Here is a 21,717-nt window from a genome sequence, read left to right as displayed (position 1 = left end):
ATTATGCTTCTTTTCTTTTCTTTTCTTTTTTTCAGCCTACAAAATGCTGTTTAATATAAATGTAAATATGCTTATGATGAATAAATTATAGGTAATACCACTGAGTAAGTGTCATGAAACTGAAAAGGCTGTGAGACTTGTTGCTGTCGCTGGGCGGGCCTAAATGCTGTTGTGCGCCATGCGGGGGGTGTCAATTGAAGGGGAGGAAAAAAAAAAACGACTGAAGGGAGTTACCTCAGCGCTTTGCGAGATATGAGATCGGGCCGTTTTCCACTCGGTGCCCTTATCTATTAAAAAAGAAAATCACGAATATCACTGGGGAAAGAAAGACAGAAACGCAGGTAGATTTGGAGAGGTCGCCCAGAGGAGAGCACACAGCCGCTTTCTGCTGGCGGATCAGTCGGTATCTACGGTGCATGCACAGTATCTCTGCCCCCGTGCGCGCGCGCGTGTGTGTGTTTACAAGTGTTTGAACGAGTGCCACGAACGAGGGAAGGACGAAAAAGCCGAGGAAGGAGGGATGGTGGACAATTCAAGCAGTAGTAAGGCACAAATGGTGAGTCGTGGTCCTACTTGGCGTGTATTTTTCTCAACTATATTGAGCTAAAAACACCCGAAAGACAGTTTGAACGCCTTGTTGACGGGAAAGAGTTAGCTTGCTTAACGTGACATTTTCCAAAGGAAAAAAGAAGAAAAACTCCCAGAGCTTATTTTTGGTATGTTACTTTTCTTAAAAAACGCATTTCACACTTTTACGTCGACATTGTAATACATGTTTTTGTAAAAAATCTCAACATTCATATGCTAGTTTGGTTTGTTCGCACGGTAACTTGTCTTAAAACCCCACCACACATACGTTATCCACGTATTTTGAGGATGTGGCAGCTGGCCAACATTAAATGCGGAAAAGGTGTACATTTATTTTACGATACTATCGGAGTATTCATTTCACTGTGGTGTTTGGCATATCAAGATGTCTGTAGCTCAGTTAACCCTCCTTTTTTGAAGTTTCTGCTGGAGGCTGTTTGGAAGTAGTTTATCTCTCTCCCGGGTTAACAAGCTAGTTTGAACACTAGTTAGCTCCATGGATGACCATTTTACTGTCTTTACTAAAACGCAAAAGTCTGGGCAAATTATCCACCCTTTTCTCGATAAAGGAGCTTAAACGTATAAAAGGACTTCAATATGAGAAATCACTGAACTACTGTAAATGTAGTCAAGGTAATATTTACAGTGAATAACATACATTTAAATATTGATATCCTCTGGTGAGGATCTTTCGTGGTTGGCTGCTATAGGGGCTATTTTTGAACGTTTAGCTGTGTGAAACCTTGAGAGTGCTCTGCAGGATTGCTTTAGTCCATTTTTCCCAAAAGTTTGGCATGGCTAACTTTGTAATGTGGTTGTAGACACTGCATTTTGTTTCTGCTTCTGCACATGCTCAGGTCTTTGGATTTAGATGTCAAAGCTGAGAGTCCAAACCACTGTGGAGTATAGTATAGTATTTAAATTTGACTAAAGCGAGGCAATGAGTTACAATTAAGCAAGCTTTCACTACATGAGCCAGATAAAATTGCTATGTTTTGATTATCTGTGCCAGTGTGTTTGAGTTTACATACAAATCAGGCTCCCTTGTTTTTATTGCTGCTTTGTTTTTTTGTGTGTGTGTGTGCATATGCCTTACCTGTGTCTACTTTCATACCGTGTAATAAGATAAAAGGGTAATTAGATTTTAGTATGTGGTAGGTTATCCATAACTCTTTTTCTTCCTCCTACAGCCCAGCATGTCTCAGGAGCCTGGTGTGGCCTTTCCTCAGAGCACCTCTACAGGGGGGATGAAGCTGGAGGCTGTAATGGAGCAGCTCCAGCGCCAGCAGCAGGCCCGACTGGAAATGGAGCGCAAGGAGAGGAAGCTGCGAGAGGCCCACATCATGTATGCTCAGCAGGTCGCTGCCCAGCAGGCCATCTTGGCAGCTGCCCGAGCTTCTGGGGCAGCCTTCATGGGCAAAGGTCTGGCTGGAGGGGTCCCTAGTGGTGTGTTACCTCCGCGGGTCTCCAATCAGAGCAGTGTGGACTCAGAAAGAGAGGATGATGAGGACAGAGGCCGTGATTCTGGAGATGAGGATGAAGACAATGAAATGATGGAGGGGGACGAGGGCAGTGATGAGGACGAGGGAAGCGCCAGTGGTCTGGAGTTTCTCCGCAAGCAGACCCTCGCTTTGCAGCAGAGCGCGTCCCGCATCCCGGCCCGTCCATTTGGCAGTTACTCTGCGTCAGCCCCTCAGAGGGCTGCATCCCCACCTATCAGAGTGAAGCAGGAACCTGATGAGGGCCTGTCTCCTGCGGGGCCTCACTCTGCTACCTCTCCTAACGGACAGGCCGACTGGGGCTTTGATGATCACTTCAGACAGGTCAGTGCCCTGCTTTGGCTCCTCGCCACACCATTTCCTCCTTATTATTATGTCAAACCAGAGTTGGCTAAAAGATTTTGTGAGTCAGCATAGAGCTGAGTAATCAAAACACTGTTCATTGTGACCGAAGGAGCAAGCCCTTTTCTGTTCACTGCTCTCCTGTTGAGTGTTCTGCTTGATTTCTTAGTCCAGCCCCCTGCTGTGAGCGACTGCTTAATCTTGATTGTAGGACTAACCTCTCCAGCTGTATCTTTGTGAGACACTTCAAGTCTCTGTGGATGGTTGACCGCCAATTGGCTTTTGTGGCTAAAAATCCTCCTAAGTGAGTCCTGGCAAAGGGCCAGGCTGGGGCGCAATGTGTTCACACTCAGTAGTTCTCTCCCTCTGCGCTCACATTTGGTGTGTGTGTGTAACTCTCTCGTTCTCTGTCCCTCTTGGCGCTTTGCTCAGCCGCTGGTTTGGCTCTGATCCAGGTAGTGGAGTCAGCCAGGGCAGGACTGCTGCTGTGAGGCTGTGGGTGGTTGGCTGGGTCAGCACGAGGATTTTGGGTGGGTGGGAAGTTTGGATGTAGTACACAGTAGCAACCTGTCACACCCCCTCCCACCCCAAGAGTTTCGGCTGTGTGCCAAGTGCACTTTCCCTTGAAGGTAAATATTGCCTCAGCACAGTGTTACAAAACGCTGGAATGCCAACTGGGAAGCAAGCCGAGCTACATGTGGTTTAGCATCATAGCTTGGGACATAGCAGGTTAAAGTGAGCTCAGCAGCATGTGGGTGATATAAAAAGCTGTAGTTGCACAAGAGTGGGCCGTGTCAGAGGACATATCTGAGCTTGATCAGTGGGATGAGGGTGCTGGACTATCATGTGTCTGGATTTTATTACTGTCTATTTAAAGGAAAATTTCTGTGAATGGTACTTTTCTGGACCACATTTCCAAATTAAGGGAAGAAAGCAGTATAGAAGTGGAGGGAGGAGCACTATTATTTCTCAGTGTTGTATATCAGTTAATGCCTCTGCCTGCACATGGATTTGCTGGAGATGATTTAAAACATTACTTGAATATAAATACTATATGAAATGGAGTTTCATTGCATTGTTTGGGCGGCTTATTGTTTCCATAGGTGTCAGAAAGGGTGGAGTAGAATGATACTGCGAGATGGCCAGGCTTTGTGCGAGCATTGTCAGGACAGGAGATCACAGCAGCAAAGTTGTAGCTGACCACCAGTGCCCTATCTGTGGCCCAGTGTCTTTTATTAGGAGTGGTGGGCTGAGCCTGGGGGTTGGGGGAGGCATTATGGGACGAGAATTGGTCTGGCCTTTTTTTTGTTTCCTCTCTTTTATCTTTCCTGTCATTATGTCAGCTCTGCAGTATTTAATGACGGCTCATCTCTTCAGGCAGTTTCAGGTTGCACCGCTGTAGGGGGAGGGGGACAGTGGAGGCGGGGAAACTGTTTTTTTTTTTTTTTTGATGTCATTGTCTTCAAGAGGCCAGAGACAGGCAGATGCCGCAAATACCTACCCCCTATAATAATGTAGCGAGAACATTTATTGTGTTCCTAAAGCAATGACAGAGGAGAGATGTAATAGCTTGCTAGTAGAGAGAAATGTACGGAAGACTATTTACATTAACATTTACATATCATGTAGTCAGTCACATTTGGTGCAGGCCTTTACCCAAAGCACCCTGTCTGTGAGCACTGTGTTAGTTCTGACAGAGATACTGCCGTTCGCTTGAGCCATAGCAGATCATATAGAAAGAGTGTGGCTTCTGATTTCACCCAAAGAAGCTTACACAAAGACAGCAGAACATGATCATTAAGTCCACTGTCCATCTAGCCAGTTCACCAACATTTAAAGTAACGAAGACTAATGGGTGCAAAGTCTAGACCGGGGTTCTCAATGTTTCTCAGGCCAGGGACTCCTTTGCTGTAAGAGAGATGGAACAGGGACCCCCTGCTACATAAAACTGAGTAACACTTGAAATCATTTCCTTAATATTTTGGGGTATTTTTTTATTTGCACTTGCCTGAAGGTGTTAAGCCAGCAAGCCAACTTATAACATGGCTTGGTGAATTAGCCTTACCCAAACACACTCTTATTGTGGTTTCCAAAGTGGATGTTGTGTCAAACTCTTCCTACAAAACTTTTCTAAATGATCTATTGTGCCTCACAAGACTGTCTGTGCACTTGACTGGTAATAATACAAGCACAGTGATTTAGCAATAGCTAGCTAATGTGAATGCACAAGGAATAATGGGTCACAGTTAGCCCATCAACAATGGTGTGTATTGTTATCAAAATAGGTTTTACGGAAAGGCCAATTTATATTTGCTAATAATATGTTGGATTCATGGTAATGAATATTTTTAGACATACTTTTTAGACTACTTTTTGAAAAAAAAAACCCAAAACAAAGCATTAAAACATATTAAATTAGCCAGAGGTAACTTGTCACTTCTCTTGCTGTAACTCTTAGGACCCCCAAGGGGTCACAGACCCCCTGTTAAAGATCCAGGGTCTAGACAAAGCTTCTAAGCTATGGATGGGAAATGAGTGACAAACAACAGAATAAGAACAAACAAGTGGTGCATAACTCGGCAGGAATAAGGTAATGTTTATTTGTATATATAAGTTGCCGGCAGCAGCACTTGACTGACAGCCATTGGATTAGTCTGTCTTGTAGTCTTGTATTCCTAAGTGTGTTGAGTGTACATGGATGTGAGGGTCGAAACAGGCCAGATGGGGGTGGATGTACTTGGGTAGCCAGTGTTTTTGTGTCAGTGATGTATGTGTGGTGACCTCAGCCCTGTCCCAAACAGCAGAGTAAATAATTGTCAAACAAGGGGATGGACAAAGGCGTCGCGTGGAGAGAGAGCCAGGGTGGACAGCCGACTGGCCTCAGCACTTTGGCCTCCACCGCAGTGGGACAGAGGCTGCATGACCCCTGTAATCCACCCCAACCCCTCCTGCTCACATACACACACACATGTCCATATACCCCTCCACTCCTTGTGATAATCCCTCTGTGATTAATAGTTTTAATCATGCCTGCAGAACAGGGATTGTGTTGTTTGTCCCACTATATTTGCGGTGACGACGCGTCAGTTGGATTGGCTGGATGTAACTGAGAGGTGTTGTGCGGTATGCCACAGGTGGCGTGTGAGTGGCTTTCGTTACACAGGTTTACAAGTTTTATGTTCACATGGTGTTAGTCCTTGTGCAACTCTGACTCATTAGTCAGAAGACAAAGTGGAGGGAATAAGCAGAGCATGCCTACATTTGAATTGTTGTGATCACAGAGGGAGAAGAATGACAAGGCTGCAAGACATAGAAACCGGTATGAGTACTTCTCTCATCACATCACAGGACTGAATGATACCTTTTAGGAGTACTTGCAACACATGAATCTAGGCATTAAGTTGACAGATTGGTGGCCACATTGTAATTGTTTCTAATTAGGGCATCCGTGCTCCTGTGTAATCATATCCTGTGATTCAGTGAAGACAATTATGTTATGTTTTGTTAACATTGCACAAATTGGTTCTCTCATTCATTATGTCACATGGACTCTGAGATTTAGCAGCAGAGTGAGTGCTTTTCGCTTCCATGCTACTCACTACAGGCAGGTTTGCACCCAGTGAGACGAGTGAGATGGAGGCAGCTGCACGTAGGAAGAGAGGATTTGCCTGATCAGGCTTTGAGATAATGTTATCTTCTGCCTTCTGCTTAGAAGTGGTGGATTTAAATCTCACAGCAACTGAATACAATGCAGTCTCTAGCTTTTATATGATATCTAATCTTGGCGAAAATTGTTTCACATCACTGATCCGTTATTAGCTTAGTTAGCATGCATTAGCTTTGTTGGCTCACTTGGCTTGTTTATTATTACGTGAAAGTCACTGACGCTGTAAACATACCACCGAACCCCATGCAAACTGTCAAACTTTATGTGGAAAAAAGGACCAAATAGAGCAGCCAAATCCTATTCGACCAACATAATTCTGTGTTGAGTACAGTACCAGACTAACAGCCAAGAACATTAGCATTATAAATTTTGATTGTACAAGTGATGCATTAAGCAGGCTCAGTTACAAAAGGCTGGATCCACAGCCTGATTAGATTTGTCATTCGGGTCAGATCAGACAGGTTTTTAATTTGGAAAGGCTGCAAACCAGATTAAAATGGGGAAATTATTTGTTTTATCATTTCACACTAAGTAAATCACTGCAAAGCAGTGTTCTCATTTGCCTGAGCAGATGAGAACACTGAGAACAATCTGACGTAAGAAAACTGGGGGCCAACAAGGGCAAACAGACCACAGTGTTCCAAATCTAGTTTCTGGGGGTGACTGGGCATCTGTTTCTGCTGAGCCTTGACATTATTTGCCACCCTAGAGCCCTGCTTCTGCTGCTGAAGCGCTGAAGCCTGTCTGTATTGCCAGCGCTGTTGCATAATTTAGCTGTCGCCCCAGCAACACATCAGCCAGGAAGTGGGGAGCTGCACAGTTGCAGTGTAGAGATCAATAAGGATTGTGTGTGAGCTTTTAGAGGCAGGAATGTTTGGTTTGTTTATGATTCATTTATGATAAATGAGGGGGGCATTGTATTTAGAAGATGGACTCAAGTTTACATTTTTTATCATGGAATGCCAGTAGACTAGATTAGTATGCCTTTCTGTTTTTCTTTGGCATGTCACGTTTAATGTCACAAACATGCTGGAAAACAGTGTTAGTAAACAGAGAAAAGCAGCATGGAGGCCAAAGAAAATGTTGCAGTGTTTTCTTTTTTTTTGATCTATTACTTATTCAGTCTCCTTTTCAAACTTGTTGCTGTTTGAGCTAAGGCTGGGTAAATATCGGTATTTTGACATGAGACTAGATATTGTCTTAGAATTTGGATATCGTAATAATGGAAATGTTGTCTTTTCCTGGTTTTTAAGTCTGTATTACAGTAAAGTGATGTACATTTATGAACTCACCAGACTGCTTTAGCTGTTCCTTATATCCCCTTACCACTTATTCATCAATATCCACATTATTGTTGATTATTTATCCAAAAGTCTCATTGTGTTGCCTTAAATATTTTATGAAAGCACCAATATTCAATCATACAACAGTGTCGCTATATCTGGGGAAAAAATATCAGTATAATTGATTTTCTCCGTATCGCCCAGCCCTAGTTTGAGTGCTGAACAGAACAACACAGGATGGCATTTTTGGCATGCCACAAATGGGGCAGAAATTAGCATGTCCACTTGTGTGTGATATTTTCACCACTGTCTATTGGAGCTGAAAGGAGCTGGAGCAAATAAATATCTGTGACTACTACAGAGTCATTTGTCCTTGGACTCAGGGAGTAAATGACAACTGTCATTTTACCCTCTGAAAACACAAGTCACATTTCAGGGGATGTTTGTGAGTTTTTGTCCAGTTGGAAAGGGGCTTCGGTAGAGTTGCAGTGGAAGCCAGCAGGCCTCTCTACCCTGATATGCATGCTACATACACCAACTTGGCCTGGTTTCTGCTCACTGAATGTTGTGTTGGTCTCTCACATGCCATAACTGTCAGTGGGTTTTAAATGGTGTACTTAGTCTTATTCTGTTTACTGGACTTCCTGTTAGGCTGATGTAATAAGGCTGGAATTACCGTCTGACCCCTACTTGTGCAAACCGCCTGCAAATGGAGGTCATTCAGATGAGAAATAATGAGGAAGGCTGTGGTCCATTAAAACATGTTGTTGTGCTCATTCAAAACAAGAAGTGTGACTGTAATGTGTGAAACCTGTATCGTCTCTGTCAGGCTTTAACTGTTGAGCTACAAAGGGAATTAAAAAACCTCAAACCTGACTATTCACGCCTGTTATAAACACTGACATCAACGTATTGTAGTGTTGTGTGTGCTTTTATTAGGTGTAGTGCATTTGTGCAATAATCTTGTATAGCACTTTAGTGTAATTATTAGAGCATCCATTAAATATAGGGCACTATGCAATACTCTTGGGGTGTATGAACTGGTGGGGATACTGTGAGTTAATTGTAGTTTGACTGTGTATTTGTATGGCCATGTGACCTGGGTCTGTGAGACAAGTGAGACAAGTGAGACAATTAGGGTAATGTTATCGTATCTTATCTTATCTTATTCATATCACATTGAACACATTGTTTGTCATATTTAAACTGACCAAGAATCGAAGAATGTCACAGTAAATAGTAAGGTAGCAGTGAAGAAACAACTCACATGGGTATTGTTTGGCACAGTCTAAGTGCCGATACATTGTTAAATGTCCTTTTGCAAGCTTCTTTTGTTCAACAGTTTAGTAATTCCCACATTTAAGGATTTCTGGGAGCCATGCCAAAAAGCATTATCAAAACAATGTTTCCACCATAATCAAAGAAAAGGAATGACTTGTAATACAGGGTTCTTTAACCTTACATGCGAAAGAATATATAGTATAATTTTAATCTAAATAGAACATGAATGAATTCCCTAATTTTATTTTTACATGTAGTCCTCATCACACCTGCATTTATTAGTGCTTTTTTCAAATTTTGTCCATTATTTTGTTCTTGTGAATGTGAGTCTGTTAAATTCCTCATCAGGTTCTTTGTCATCTGGATGACCTTATGACTTAAAAAATTATATTACTAATGACATTTGTGATGAATGGTCTGAACACTAAATGGTTAACCTCATTTCCAAATGAACTACAACACTGATCTCAGTCCAGATTAGGCTGGCTAAAGGTGTCTGATTATAATTTTATTTTTAGCTTACTGGGGCAAAATTCCCCTCAGTATTTTGTTTTCTCCTCCTATCTCCTATCTCCTAGGGATTACAACTGCACAATTAGTGAGGCGTAATTATATTTTGCACTTCCAGTTTCTAGAAGAGGTTGTGTATAGGCAATTTTGGGACATTTAGCTTAATTTCAGTTGTCTGTTGTAATTAAAAATAGTGACATATGAGGTGAAGTAATATAATTTTGTTCTTCAAACCATAAAATGTATTAGCACAATATTTAGCCAAATAGCCCAATTTGTTAGCTGTGCGTAGCAATGAACACATACAGTGATTTGATAACAAAGCTGTTGACATTTTGGCAGCCACCAAATATGAATCTGGACAACTTTGAAAATCTCTGGTATTGCATAGTAGTGTGTAGGGATGTCAATTTTTAGTTAATTTTGTTATTGACAGCCCCATACCCATTAACCATTTATAAACTGATTCATTTTAGGAAAAAAAAGAAATGTTCAGGCAAGTGAAATGCCTCATGCAGTTGTCTTACAGGGCCGTTGAAAAGTAAATGTGATATCTAATGTAATCTAATCTGAAAATACACTACATACTGTATTACTGAAGCTGAGTTTTTTTTTTTTTAGCTGAGCTGTGTGTGCATGTTGAACAGGGCTGATGAGAAGAATCTGGCATACCAGACAATATTCAGTTTAATTCTGGGAGCGCTACTGTAGAAATGATTATAGGTGCAGTTTCTGGTGAGATACTGGAAGCAGCAGTATCCCAGCTAGTCACATAGACTGTCTATGGTAAGTCCCAGTTTCTTATCTTGGATGCTAACCGCCAGCAGTGTTTTTTTGTTTTTTTTTTTAAGTAATTTGACCTCAATGTCATAAATACTGCTTTTTTTAACAGGTATGTCACAAACATTAGATTAGCATTTTCTGAAATGTCTTTGCGGAGCTCTGGTATTTGTTGTGCTGCCCACGTCTTTAACGTTACCAACAACCAGACTAAGCTAAATTTGTGGTGTCAACAACAGTATGTTAAACATGCTGCCAGAATAAAAGGGGATCATTTCTGTAACAAATGGTACAGTTGACATGAGAAAAAATAATAATAAAAAAAAGAGTATAACAAGACACAGAGTAGAAGTATTAAATTAGAATTTGTGGAACAGGATGACATCTAGGTTTGTTATTCAACATCAGAACATACTGTATTACTTATTAAATTATTAAATAAATACAGCAGCATAGCTTGAATTATGTTTTGATGTTAGTCATCTAGTCTGAGAATGTGTTACTGATTAACTGTACTTCTGTCATAGTCATATCTCATATAAAACATTAATGCCTAAAGTTACCTATTTTACTTATTTATATCACTCGTATAACTTAAATTCTGCATCATGTTTCACTCAGTAAACTTCAGTTCATTAAATCAGCAATTATCGAAACCAGTAAACTGTGTCACTAAGGCAGATGAGTGGAGCATAAACTAGGAAATGTCAATTCTTATTCTCTTAACATGGAGCTAAAAGAAACAACAATAAAAACAAATTAGATTATGTGTCCACCAAATGTGTTAGTGTCTATTAATTAGTCACATAAAATAATGAAAGTTTTAAAATGAGTTGGTGTAAGCTAGCTTGAGCTCTTTAAAATTTAACACTGTGTAATGGAGAGAGGCACGCTGATTGCTGACGCACTTGGTTACAACTAGTACTTTGAGATGGCTTGAGTTGGCAGAGGTGTGATCACAAAATACCGTTTGAGGTGTAAAAATCAGTGTGTTCCACATGTTTTATTTCCTAACTGCCAAAGGAAAGAGGATTAGCATACGGTTAGCTATCCTTTATCATTCCAAAATGTTTGCTCCAGTTCAGCTGGAAGTAAGGGCCTTAATTTATCCAGATTATCATGGACGCTATGGGGCTGCTTGATTATGGCAAAAATAATAATCATGACTGTTTTGATTGATATTGAAATCACAGTTATTTCACAATTATTTTAACATGATTACACATTGGCCTTCAGAACATCAAGCAGTTATTGAACATTAACTCTGGTGTTTTTTTTAACACTGGATGATCTTTAACTTCAAATACAAGTGAACTGAAAAACAGTAAAAGCTTTGTGGTGTGACCACAACTGTGTAGTTTGTTCACATTCACATAATAATAAAACCTAATCCAACTAATATGTAACAATACATAACAGTTACTGTATCAATAACAGCAAAATAAATGTTTAATTGGGATCAATAATTGTTTCACTAACTCAGGAGAGACTCGGCAGACAGACATTTCTCCATTATCTGTTTAGAAGCAGCTGGGAGTGTCACTACAATGAGAAAAGCTGGTCCACCTTAACAGTCTACCTTAAGGGAGCCTGGTCTGTTTCCAGTGAGAAGCTAACTTAGCTTGCACCTCTGCGCTAACTTCTGTCACTTTACTCAGCAGCTGACAAGCTAGACATGGGAACGTGTCTCAGGTCTTTCAGAGTTATAGCATTTATTAACTGACAAACAGCCTCAACTGTTCACACATCACACAGCTGCATTTCACTTCATATTCGCTGCTCCTCTCACTGCAGCCTAACTGTCACCTGGCAGTTAGGCTGCAGTGAGAGGAGCAGCCTAACTGGACCCCACTGGCACACACGTTTGCTCTCCCTGCTCGTGCTTGTTGTCGCTCACGCTCTCTCTCTTGCTGCGTACACTGTCTGAAACCAAAATGTGACAGTGAAGTTTCAAAACAACCAGAGAGGCACTGCGCTGTGGCTCTCTGTTTTCAACCTGTGCTGAAACTTCTGTTTGGACTTTGCAGGGACGGGCCAAACACATCCGCAATGGTGGGTGCACTTGATTTACAAAAAAAAAGACAACACGGGAGCAACATTGTTAGAGTCATCATGCTGCACAGAATCGTTTTATCTCGATTATCTTGTTTTGGAAATCTGGGGATGCCAAAATTGTAATCAAAATTGAAATTCGATTAATTGCACAGCTATAGGCCAAGTTAACTTTGGGGCAGTGATGTCATATATGGCATAACTGTGCTTACATTAAATATCTTTGCAATGCTGAATGTAAGATTGACTTTGTTTTGGCCAGAAGCTATTGCTAATCACTGAGGTCCTTTGCGATCGTATCCCCTTTTAAAGCTTTGTAATCGAGCCTTGAACTGTGGTGTCTTGTTTGGAAACAGACACCAAATGTCTTTGTGATTAGGCTTTTATTACATTTTTCCAGATTGACAACTGATATGGTTGGAAGCTCCGTGATGCCTTTGTGACCAATCAGAGGCTGAAGTCCTGACTTGTTGACCAATCAGAAGCTGTGTTTCTGACTGTGTCTGTCTGTGGCTAGCTGGCAAATAAAGGATATGGAACTGCAATGTTCCAGGTTGTGGAATTCTCTTCCTAGAAGTTGCATCTTGGCGCTGCCAGCAGCAGGGGGTCTCCCAGCCTGTTACTGGAGTGTGTGTACAAATTAGCCCATAGGCCGACATACATAACCGTCAAAAATGTTTCACGGCGATTAACTTATAAATATTTAACGGTTTACTTCCCTGGTAATGTGGCAAAGCTTAATACTGTGGCTGCATTTTGCCAGTTTTTTCATGTGCCTCAGTACTGGCTCAAGTGATTTGAACTAGCTCAACTGAGAGTTTAAGACTTTCTGTGTGTATTAGTACATGAGTGTGGATGGCACACATCTATTAAATGACCCTAAAACATAGGTGTGGTTGAGACATTTTTCACATGCAAATGATAGTTTTGTATAAATCTGAATTAGAGTGCAAGGTGTGCTGGCATGGCCCAAGCTTCATTTTTTGCTGACCTGCTCTTAACAGCAACGTGTGGACGATTCCCCCGGCCCAGAAATAGAGGTATTGAATTTAGTAGGGAGATGAAGGGGGGAGGGAGAGGGGGTAGGAGATACTATGGAAGGAGAAGAGGAGTGGACTGGCTCAACACACTATGCTGCCCCACCCAGAGGAAACATTCCAGACGGAATTAAAGAGTTAACTCTTCAAACAGTGAACATTCCACAGGGGGCTCCCAACAAGAGACAGGGGGTTTGACGGGGGTGGGTGGGTGCATGTCCGTGTTGTAGTCGGGCCCCTGATTGGTGATCTTTCAATTCATTTCACTCAGTGTCGCAGGGGCTGTAAAAGAAAAAAGCCAAAGGGCCTGAATGGGAGGAGCTGGATGGGAGGGCCCGCTGGTGTAGCCAGAGACACTTTTTTTATTTGTCTGTGTCCCAGAGGGCACATCTGCTGCTGGCAGACAAGAGGAGGCTTCTCTTGGTGTGTCCAGTCTCCTCATCACGGTCACACCATGGCCTGGTCAAACACTGCATTACTTGGCAGTGTGTAGTCTGACATGATTTTGCCATTCACACTTTAAGTTACTGAAACTATGTTGCGTTACAATTCATGTTTTCACGGTCCTGTATCATTGAGAGGATCCTATACCGTACTTTCTATCAAACACAGTTTTTCTTGTATGATGCTTGTTCAAATGGAAGTCACATACACAATATCCCATTTCAAATTAAAATTTTCACAAGTCTGTATTTAATTAATTCGAAAGTGTCCATTGTGATCCTTTTGTATATCACATTTGGATTTTCCATGTTTCCAGTGTCTACACCTTGTACAGAGAGACTGGAAAACGCAGCTGTTATGACGTTGAAATGCTCATTTCCTTTGTAGGTTCATTATCTGTGTGCGTTAGTGATTTGCATTGTTGGCGTGTTTGCGTAAAGTTGGGCCCTTTGAAGCCCGAGTGTTCCACTCCATTCAGATCCCACTTTACATGCACCAGCCCCTTAAATAACATAAATATCTTTACGAGAGAAAGAAGTACATTGTGCTCCTCTCAACCAACCCATGTTATCTTACCTGTTCAGAGCACAAGGTCTCCTTGCTTTTGTATTTGAGGTGTCTGCCTTTCAGCTCAAGTAATCGCTCCTACAACATCATGCAAATTACTTTTTGGATGACCCCTCATGCGCATTGTCACGGAGGGCCACACTGCTCGCCTTCATTTAATTGAATTGAAAGGCAAAAAGTTCTCACATTTAAATGCAAATGTTGCATGTCCATTAGAGTTGTCACACTTTTTTTCCCCAAATCGACCCTGGAGGATTGACTTCCTTGCTTCTAATGGAAACTGAGCTACTGATGCCTGCTGTAATTTGATCAGTTGGTAGTGAAACCACAAGCCCCCCTCCCCACACCATTGCTGGTTCCATTCGTCCTTTACAACCACTCCCACTCAGCATATCTCAACACCTGCTCTTTAATGAAGGCAAACAGAGAAAGGGGAATAGCCAAATGAAACAAAGACGTCCACCAACCCCCTTGGCAGCTGCATAGAAGTAGAGCCAAGGTCATATGACACTGTCGAGCAAAGTCTCCTTGGGTTTTATATAGGCTTACTGCATATAGTTATATATACAGTACACATGTATAGAGACTACTGTTCACACTGTCTATTCCAGTGACCCTTGGCACAGTATGCGAGGTCCTGTTGTCCTTGTACCATGTACAGTGGTCTCATACTGTGTGTTTTACTTGCTGGTCTGTCTTTGCACCATGGCTCACATGATTAATTCTTTGCATGTCCGTGGTATTGAAAGGGATTTTCCATTTCAAATCTAAAAAACCACTGAAGCATGATGCCATGTCAAGCTAAACATATCCTCTTGAAGTATTTGTCATACAAATGTTTTGCAACAATATAATTAATAAAAGTATTCTAATACTGTCATCACCACAGATTTGAGCTCGGTACTGTTTACTATCTTTTGACTCTAGTGTTAATGCAATACCTGGATTTCCGTGCTAACACTAAATGATACTCTTTTTGATGCTTTACTTTGAGGACTGTCGAATAAGCCCTTTCAAATAACCCTTAAATTGGCTAAATATAACTGCAGTTTTATTACTGGGTAGTTTATAACACATTTAATTTAATGATACCTTTAGGAAAAGGTATGAAATTTTAGCTGCATAGCATTTTGAAGTAGGAGGTTTACCTGCTGACACTTACGGCTGAAGTAAATGGGGCACTTTGGCAGCAGAGCGAGTCCATTAACTGAAGCTGCTTCACCACGAATGTAAGCTGCTGGCAGTACATCTCTGTTTTTCTGCAACTGATAATTTTTTCTATTTGTGGCTACACAGCCATTCAACAGATAAAAACTACATAAAACTGCGCAAAAAACAAGTGGACTATGTGTTTAAAAAATGATTAAGATAAATACCTCATTGTACCAGAGGCAATATAACACAGCAGAGCAACATCATGGCTTTTTTTACATTTCACATAAAAATACATTAATCAAATCAGTGCCTCCTGTAGTTAAAACAATACAGTTAATTAATTCACTGTATTGTTTTAAAAAAGTTAATAAAGCCTATCTGCTTTCAAATCTTGCATAATCAACTACATCATCACATGGCAAAACTCAATATGCAAACAGTAAAGCTGGCAAGCAACTGCGAGCTACAACATGTAGTGCGTGGGAGGTAAATGACCTAGCTCCTCTCCTCTCCAACAAAGCGCGACGCATCCATGCCCCTTGTATTTCAGTCTATAGCGGGGTAATCAAACCCTCTTTACTAAATAATGACTGTAATGCATACTTTTAATGAAGAAGACAATGCTGGTTTGTGATTGTTTTGGGGGATTTCGTCATGGACAGAAAACACCACATATAAAATGCTCAGACACAAATAACTTTCCCATGTAAACAACATTTTGTGGTTGTAATCTAAGTAAAGACAGTAGCATTTTAATCGAATGCAGATTGTATATGGATTGTCTTTCATATTGTTGATATTGATCAATTGAAAATGCCTACTAGACAGCAGGTTATGCTGGGGACATAAAACAATGTGACATTTATGAGAATGTCTTTCTCTACCTGGCAAACTGACAAAAGATATCCTGGGGTTCTGGTCTCCATTATGCTGCTTGTCAAAAGGACCAGGCAGTGAGGAGGTGCGAAGGTGAAAAGTGAGAGTTTTCTATTGTTAGTGGCTTTCTTGGCTGTCTTCTGCCACTGCTTTGGCTGAGCTCCAGGCTGGTGTCAGAGGCCTGTAGGTGCTAACTGGGCCACTGTGTCAAGGCCCTTGGGTAAACACAGTAGAGAAGGAGGTGAAAGAGGTACAGGAGGCTATCCTTTCACTGTAGCCTGCCTGCTTTTCAGTCTGCACAGTCATCGTGCCGCCTGCCAAAATCCTGTGTAGTTTATAATAGCATGTGGCCAGGTTGTTTGGCTGCCAAGTGTTCAAACACAAGCTGAGTGTAATCATGTGCTTGTAAGAAGGAGCTACCAGCAGAGGAGGAAGGAAGAAAAAAAGGTCCTGGCTGCTGCCCAGGAAACGTCACATTACACTGAAAGCAATGCGTTCACAGCTCAGCTTCCAGCATTTACATTCTGCATTCAGGGCTGGACATCCGCCAAAGCTTTTCACTTCCTGAATCACAATCATCACATGAAACCAACAGTAAGCAGCGTGTCTGTCAAAGCCACTGGCTTGTAATCCTAAATGCTATGCTAGTGTACACACTGCTTCCTATAGGAAACAACAATATTCCTACTCGCGTGAACATGAATATGAACATCATACAATTTCTTTTCTTGTGGACAAATTTGGTTCATGTGCTGAGATAGCTGCAATTTAACACATAAAATTCTGAACACTTTTTAACCATATATGATTTGGTATGTTTGCATAAAACAAATAAATTAAAAAAGCTAAACAATGAATGCTGATCACTGTCATATTTCAAGAGGTGGAATAAAAATTCAAGATTCAGTTCAATGCAGCATGCTTCTGCATTTTATGATCAATAAAGAAATACTTCTGACTGTGCATATTATTCCCATTATTACTTTATATATTGGCTTACTGAATCATTTCAAATGACAAAAACACATAGTACTCTGACTTAGCTGAACTGGTTAATAGACAATCACACTGTGAATAGTACTATGGACCATGTCAACTGCAGTCAATAATTTCAAAAGCCATGTTAGTAAATGATTAAAGAGTGGCACAGAAAATTGAATTATTAACAGCAGTAACCACAGTGAATGTATAAGAAGTATAATGTTGCAGGATGAGAACGTTACTCCATTGTGTGGTATCCTCTAGTCAGTGTGATGGAGACTGCAGTGCTGACTCTTCCCTATGCACTTTATTATTTCACAACAAAAAATGATCTGGCCTGGCCTTGTTCATCTTAAGCAGGTACTCAGTGTGATTCTCTATGTATGAAATTTACATAATGTGTATCAGCTCACAAGGCTCTTTTCTAGCAAACATCAGCATATTCATGTGGAACACGGTTCAATAATGTTTGTGGCAGATTTGGGATGCCCCCAACCCCCAGTGGAGCCAGCCTTGATTAGCCAGCCATCTGGTCAAACAAAGACATCTCAGGTTTTCCTGTCCTAAATAAATGTGATTAGAAAACCTGAGGAAGCTTCATGCTTTCAGCGCAGAGAGGATGTGTGGTCAGATCATTTGTTTAAAAGAAGTGGTAGCAATGTTTTGCTGAATGATTTATTGCACAAAATTGGAACAAAATTGATTGCATTCAGGGCTGGCATTGTTCTCTTTGGATTGCCCATCCAGACATTAAATAATGCATTTGAACTTAATATGAGTCAACATATGTATAAAAATGAGAGCAAATTAAACAATCCAATAGAGCTGCATGTGCTTTATAGAGTTTGGTTGGAACAATAATGTCACATAGGCTAGCTGTGTACCATATGAGATAAATTGACTTCAAATAAGCCTGCATGAATGAGAACCGTGTACTCTGCAAACATCTGCTTACCTGCTATTCTAAAAGTGGAAACCCTGTATGTCTTTGCATTTATTGGTTTCATTATTCACAGTATGATCTTTGGTTGCTGGTGTATTATGTTCAGTACAATCTGTTTGCTCTGTCATCTACAGTATATCATATCCCTTGCTGCTGCAATAACCCATTTCCCCTGTGAGAATCATTACAGTTTTATCTTATCTGATCCTGTATACTGTACTTTTGTGATGTCTGTGTTTAGACTTAACTGCAACAAAGTATAAAGCAAGCATTTAATTGGGTTTTCAACCCTAAGACTTTCAATTTAAATATCTAGTTTGACTAAGCATAATCATTTACCTACCAAATATTGTTTCTTCTCAAACCACCTTATGCAGAAGGTTGATTTACAGAGTATATAACATGATCTGTGTTTTGTACATTTGATTAGGCAGACTAAAGAAAGGCTTTATGTATGTTATGTACATATGTTAATGATCAACAAATTACTCTACAAATCAACTATGCGGTAGGTTGGCAAGAGCCAATTTAATGTTTCTTCTTGACATTTATAAGGTACAGCTTTTAAGCGGCCTGTCAGGGGAGGCTAAAGCCAGATATTCAGACCACATATTTGTGACAAGATGAAACAGTTTAAGAGCTTTGCAGAGAAAAGTTGCAGTGATTTGAACTGGCCGGTTTCAGAGCAACTCCAGTCGGATGGTGGTGTCACCTGTGTATCAGTTTGTCATTGGCTGGTTTTAGGGGGTCAGGCATGTCACTTGTTTCAACTGCCAATCGGCTTGTAGCTAGTCCTCTCGACTGTTAAGGTCACAAACTGTTAGCAGATGGGACAACACTTGCTGTGGCATTCTCTGATGACAGCCCTCCGTCCCCGCCAAGCCCGAGTCTATTCAGTGTACATCCCCACGGCTGTTGAAATGCATGTTGGCCTCTGTCCTCTCAGTGTGTCGGTATCAGACAGTCGGCCGCTGCTGCTGCTGCTCGCTGTATGCGCCGATGTCACACACACGCATACTACTACTACTACACAGGTTGTTTAAATTATTGTGACTACAAATTATATTCCACTACAGAATAACTGGAAACCATACACTGTCTTGTCTAGTCGTATTGGAGTAAACTGGCAGGTTTTCAGAGAATTGCAGACTGGCATATTGCAAGTAGTTACAAGTTTGAAGTTGTCTTGCTGCAAATCTTTGTCAGTTAGGCTAATCCCAGTTCAGACCAGACAATTACTGACAGTGACATTGAGCACCAGTACATATAGATAGCCACACTAACCACACTATTAAGCCCTGGTTTGTAATTATATAATGCCAGGCCAGTTTTCCTCTTGTAACAACAAATGTGGCTTATTAGCGCAGCTTTCTACCTACAGTTATCTTCAAAGTACTGTAGGCAAAGTGCAGAATTAACTGTTTTGTCTTCTGGCCAAATGGTTGGTGAGTGTTCAGATTTAACCAGTCACTTAATAAAGTGGTGAAGGGATGACGTATTTTTGTAGGCCAACCAGGAAGGTGGTATCACACTGGTTCCCAAAAACCTTTTGGGACTTTTGAATATCGCCAAAAATATGCTCTGTGACGAACATGAGTTTATGAGACTTAGACGTATTGTTTAGCATGATAATCTTCACAGATGAACACCACTTCTCTGTGTTTTGAAGCGTAAATGAAATCGCAAGAAGAGGCTATTGTTAGGCTATACAGGAACTACATTGCTGTCACACGAATTAAACCACACAACTACAAACACTGTAAAAACACATTAAAACACAATCGGAAAATAGTATAAACAGATAAATCTATAAGTTAGATGCAACTTTGTAAAGCTGTAAAGGCGGACAAATGTGTTTAATGAGTTTCTCTGTCCGCTGTGATGACATCTAACCCAGACAAACACTGTAGTCCTATTTAGCCACTTGTTAGCAACCACCTTTTTTAAGACGAGTAAAACCTTAAAAGTTCAAAAATCAGGTTGAAGCGGACATATTTTATGTTACAGAAAAAAAACATAGACTTTAAGACGAGGGAACTGAACGTGCTTAAAGGCTAACAGACTTTCGCATTTTTAGGACTCATTACTTCACCAGTCTATAGATTACCATTGTTTTTTTGGGCTGGTGAGTGAAGCAAATCTACCTGCCACTCGCAAGTTAAACCAGCATTTCTCTGGTGGCAGATGCTAATTTTGTGCCCTGGATGCAGGCATCATTTATCGAATATGTTGCCATGGCACTTTATTTTGCTGCTAACATACAAGCACAGTGCTTTGATACAAAAACTTTTCAAACCAGTGAAAAAGTGTAATAACCAATAAGTAAAGAAGCTCTATGTAGATCTCAGCGAATTGGCTTAAAAAAATAATATTGCAATATTTTTAGTCTCTATCACGATATATGATATACTATACCTCTATTTATATATATTTATATAGTTAAAATAAAGTAGCTTCTGTCATTAAGTTATATAAAGTACTGTTATAATATAGTTTAACATTTAATATTACCCAGCCCCAGCTCTAAGGTACTATTTTCCCTGATAGCGAACATTTTAAACCAGTGGACCTGAGAGATGCTGACTAAAATTGGTTGCATAACTTGCATAGCACTGACACTCTGAAAGTTTGTTTTTTTTAAATTTGGTTCAATAATTCCCACATTAACCATGAGTTTAGTTGTTCTCCTCGGGTTTTTGGTAGTCTCGACTGTCTTTTGAGTGTCCAGTAGAGATGTAGTGGCTTGTTGGCCCCTGGAGATGAGCTCCAGATGCGTGACGGTCTGCATCATCCCAAACTGGTTCCCTGGGGGGTACGGGCCTGTCAGAGGTGGAATGCCCCTGCACACTTAACGCTAGCTGAGAGGAAACAGATACCTCTGGCTCTGAACGGAGAAACAGCTCCCTATCGATTAGACTCTACAGAAAGCTGTGAATTGCGCTTATGGTTTGAACATTTGATACTGCAGATTGAGAGAGATTGTCATAACAGTAACTTCTCTGACTGAGGAAACCCTGGGAATAACGGGACTGATTTCCCCCACCACCACCACAACCATACGCCACACAAAGAAGTCATTTACCCATCTGACTGCAGGCGTTGTGACCTCTGTCATTTCATATGTAATGAGATGTGATGTGTCCTAATAGCAGTGAAGGTTTTTTTGTTGATTGTGAATGTATCAAGTTCCCGGCGCTGTCAGTATAATGAGAACATATATAAAAGCCTATCAGGTCTGTGTGATGTCTCCAGCTGCCATTAGCATGGGGGTGAAGTGGATGCATGCTCTTTGAAAGATGTGAGATATGCAAGGTATTTTTAGCCAAAGCTTTTAACCCTGAAGAAACCACTAATAGCTGCTTTGACCTAAATGCAGCACTACAGCTTATTGCTCAAAGCGACATTGATTACAAGAGGCCCCAAAAATATGGAGATTATGAATTTGTGTCTTTTTTAAATAATTAGTGCTTTGCATATTGGAAACAACTGTACACTTCACAGAGCAAAACTAATAGCTTCAAATCAAATTATCTGTGAGGGGTTACTGAGGGGGCCCCATGCAAGTCTGTGCATAGTTTAGTTGGAAAGCCTGGTCTCAGTGGTCCAGTTTCTTATGGGCATCAAACACAGCAGGAAAGGGTTAACTTATGGAGTACTGTATGTGGTGGCACAGATGTGATTCACTAAAATGTTTGCTCTGCCTGTGAAAGGG

The 21,717-nt window shown here is 40.9% G+C and overlaps 1 protein-coding gene across 2 annotated transcripts in view; it reads left to right on the top strand.

The window, feature by feature from the left end:
• The first annotated feature begins 462 nt into the window (after positions 1-462).
• The window catches only part of LOC121941109 (AT-rich interactive domain-containing protein 3B), a 59,061-nt gene continuing 37,806 nt past the window's right edge, over positions 463-21,717 (top strand). The window contains exons 1-2 of one of the 2 annotated variants that reach the window (XM_042483832.2): positions 463-556; positions 1,779-2,411. In XM_042483832.2, coding sequence (XP_042339766.1) covers positions 521-556; positions 1,779-2,411 — 669 coding nt within the window. In that variant the 5' untranslated portion in view covers positions 463-520. The other variant, XM_088080632.1, reaches the window with a different exon arrangement.

Source organism: Plectropomus leopardus, chromosome 1, assembly GCF_026936395.1.
Source record: "Plectropomus leopardus strain MGB_pleo_1.0 chromosome 1, ASM2693639v1, whole genome shotgun sequence".
NCBI lineage: Eukaryota > Metazoa > Chordata > Actinopteri > Perciformes > Serranidae > Plectropomus > Plectropomus leopardus.
The sequence above is the reverse complement of the archived record's forward strand: the minus strand, read 5'-3'. Positions and strand labels throughout refer to the sequence as shown.